The sequence below is a fragment of the Rhododendron vialii genome, chromosome 11a (genome assembly GCF_030253575.1).
Source record: "Rhododendron vialii isolate Sample 1 chromosome 11a, ASM3025357v1".
Classification (NCBI taxonomy): Eukaryota; Viridiplantae; Streptophyta; class Magnoliopsida; order Ericales; family Ericaceae; genus Rhododendron; species Rhododendron vialii.
The window spans coordinates 33,227,747-33,231,018 of record NC_080567.1 but is presented as its reverse complement, the minus strand read 5'-3'; the positions used below and the strand labels follow the sequence as shown (position 1 = coordinate 33,231,018).

Below are 3,272 nucleotides of genomic sequence, written 5' to 3'. Positions count from 1 at the left end.
TCAATAGGATCTAGTTCCACTTAGAGAGCAGGGCCGGCTCTGAAGGTAGCTAGGCCAAGGAAGCAACTACTTGGGCCCCTAGATTTTGGCCTAGAAAATAAAGTTTCCAACTAGAAAAGGGCTCCCTGGCAAAGTTGTTTTTAGGTATCAAACAAAATAACAGGCAGCCTTTGTGCATCGGTGCAAAAATCGACTTGCACATGCATCGCGTGTGCCCCGGCCGGCCTCTATTACAGTTACCCACTCCAAGGTGGTAAGGTGAATTTAAAGTGATTAGCTTTTGATACAGATTTTGAGCTAATGCAGGGCACAAAACTTCCTTGGCCTAGTTTAAAGAGATTTACAAACCAAGTGGTAAAAGAAGTCCTACCTAGGTTGGATATAGTAGAATATTTCCACTTCCTATAAGAAAAAAAAATCACGAATGGAAGAGGAGTTGTACTCATGAGGGAACGTCGTAACAATCTTGGAGGAATCATGCACATTATTGTAACTAGACCTTGAAGATTGCATCTGGCTGCCTCTGGAAACAGTGTGAGTCGTCGTTGGATAATGGAAAAGGTGAAGAGTCAGCCATGAAAGTCGGAGTGAAATAAATTGCTACGGGCATCGCCGGTGGAAGACAAGGCGATGGAGCCTCAAAATTAAGAACTTGAATCGCTTCCCTTATGGAAGGCCGGCGCTTGCTGTCAGGATGAGCACACCAGAGGCCAAGGACCATCAATCTTTCCATTTCATGCTTATTGAAATTTTCACCCAGTTTTAAGTCTGCAGCTTCAAGCAGCTTTTCCCTCCCGTAGAGGTCCCAAACCCACTCCACCAAACTCCCTGTCTCGACTTCTTCATCCTCGTCACAAATTGCTCTTCTTCCGCATGCTATTTCCAATGCCATGACTCCAAAGCTATAGACATCTGATTCCTTGTTAACTTTACCTGTGATGACACATTCCGGTGCGACGTAGCCCATGGTTCCTGCTGTCATCGTTGTTTGTGACTCTTTTTCATGATCAACAAGCCTAGCAAACCCAAAATCTCCCAATTTGGCATTGAAATTTGAGTCCAACATCACATTGCTTGATTTTACATCCCTATGCACGACACATTGCTCCCATTCTTCGTGTAGATAGCGCAACGCAAGGGCCAAATCTTGAGCAATTTTGTACCTTGTTTGCCATGCCAACAAGCTTCTCCTTGTGAAGAGATGGGAATCTAAGCTCCCATTTTCCATGAACTCATAAACAAGTAGTAGTTCTTTCTTTTCGTGGCACCACCCGATGAGTTGAACCAAATTCCTGTGCCTCAAACGGCTGATGATGTTCACTTCTGATGTGTACTCCTTCTTCCCTTGTTTTGATCCCTTTGATATCCTCTTGACTGCAATATTACTGTTAGATTCCCTCAGAAAACCTCTGTAAACTCCTCCAAATCCTCCCTCTCCAAGCTTTTGTTCCTCCAGAAAGTAATTTGTCGCGTGAGATAATTCATTGTAGGAAAATTTCTTCGGCCCAATACCGGAGTTGAATTCCTTCTCCATGGACATCTCAAATTCAAACTTACTCTCTTGTTGTGCTCTACTTCTCTTCCACAAGCCAAATCCAACCAAAACCAGCCCACCTACCAAAACACCAGAGCCAACAACCAATCCCGCCAAATCTCCAGGGGAGAGTTTTTTTGGTCCCGGTTTCATTCCAGGGGAGAGTCTTGTTGGTCCCGGTTTCGTTGAAGGTTTAACATTGTTGTTGGCTTCATTACCCTGCAAACTCGAACTGAATTCCCATGATTTAACATTATGTTTCTCAAACAGCGCCCCTGTTGCAGCTGAGAACCCAAATGTTACCCATTCAGGTAAGTAATCTCTCAGATCGATAATTAGATGAATAGTATCTTCCACTCTTGTAGTATTAGTAGAACCAGTAAAAACTACGCTTAGATTGTATGAACTTGAATCGTACCTAATCCAAGCCTCGTTCTCTATCCCATTAGTTATATTACAGTACCAAACAGCAGTAACATTTGATTTAAGAGAATTGACACTGATGCCTACATGAGTAACAGGAGTGATATCAACCGGGTCCCAACCGCTATCAAAGTACGAATCAAACTCCACAGCAACAAAGGGGCTAGTGTGTTCTATCGTAACTGGGTCAATTGGGAGGCCCATCGCACCACCAGCCGTGCAATTCGACCCATCTGGAGCGAGAAAGAAGGCAAGTCCATCGGCGAAAGAAGGAAGCCTGTCCGAGTCAACCACGAAAGTGAAATGCGTATAGAAATCTGTCAAGTTTCCAGTGGATTTATCCCAAAGGTGAAGGGGTTTGATGTAAGTGGCCTTACCGGTAACTTGCTTCAAATCGGTGTTCTGCTCGTCGGAGGTGACTTGGATGCCTTGGGATGAGATATAGGCATCTGAGAATGTTGTTATGTTGACGTTTTGACATTGAGGGCCTATGCTTGTCAGGTTGAAATTTAGTGCTTTTGTTTCTGGAATAAGAAAGCAGAATATGGACAGATTGCATAGCAGAATTTGGGAGTAGCAGGTCGCCATGTCAGGGGCAGAGCCGATTCTCCATTCGAGAAAGCAGAAAAGAGTTTCGATAAACATATGGATAGTAAATGAAAGAGAAAATTTATTGAAAAACGTGCTATAAAAGGGAGGTAGCTGAATGTACAATAAAAAGTTTATAAAATTTGCAGGGTGCCGGCCGGTATTATTTACTTATTTTTGAAAAGTTGATTTTGACACAAGCAAACACCACACGTATTACAAATTCTTTATAGCAAAAAATAGTGCCGGCCCTGAGCGGCAGCCGGTTTAATCCTCCAAAATATGGATATTTTAGGAGCCTTTTCTATTTGGTACCCACGTAAACATATAATAAAAGAGAATATCATGATTTATTGGGGCCTTTTCTTTTCCATGCTTTCTGTTTGATGTGTGAATAAATTAAATAATACTATAAGCGATGAATGTTAAAGACTTTTTGCATTGTGTCAGCGGGCTTATAGTCAAATGACACTTTTTCATATGGAAGATGATGATTCGATTCTCGCCAAGATCGTAAATACTTGGTGTGATAGTTGATGCCGTTTAGGCCTTCCCCATCTGTATACCGCTTAGTAGTATCCATTTTTCATTCCATTAGAAGTAGGTTAGACATCTATTGAGTTACAAAATAAGAAGAAGAAACAAAATGCTTTGAAACGTGGAGGGGCTTCTGATGAAAATTATTGTGCAGGCATAATTAGTACTTTTGCTTCTAAAATTACGGACA

The 3,272-nt window shown here is 42.1% G+C and overlaps 1 protein-coding gene across 1 annotated transcript; it reads right to left on the bottom strand.

Moving 5' to 3' along the window:
* Positions 1-254: 254 nt before the first annotated feature.
* On the bottom strand, positions 255-2,596 carry LOC131307223 (L-type lectin-domain containing receptor kinase IX.1-like). Its single transcript, XM_058333627.1, has one exon. The coding sequence runs from the start codon at positions 2,543-2,545 to the stop codon at positions 494-496; it is 2,052 nt and encodes a 683-aa protein (XP_058189610.1). The 5' UTR covers positions 2,546-2,596; the 3' UTR covers positions 255-493.
* Between the last annotated feature and the right edge of the window lie 676 nt (positions 2,597-3,272).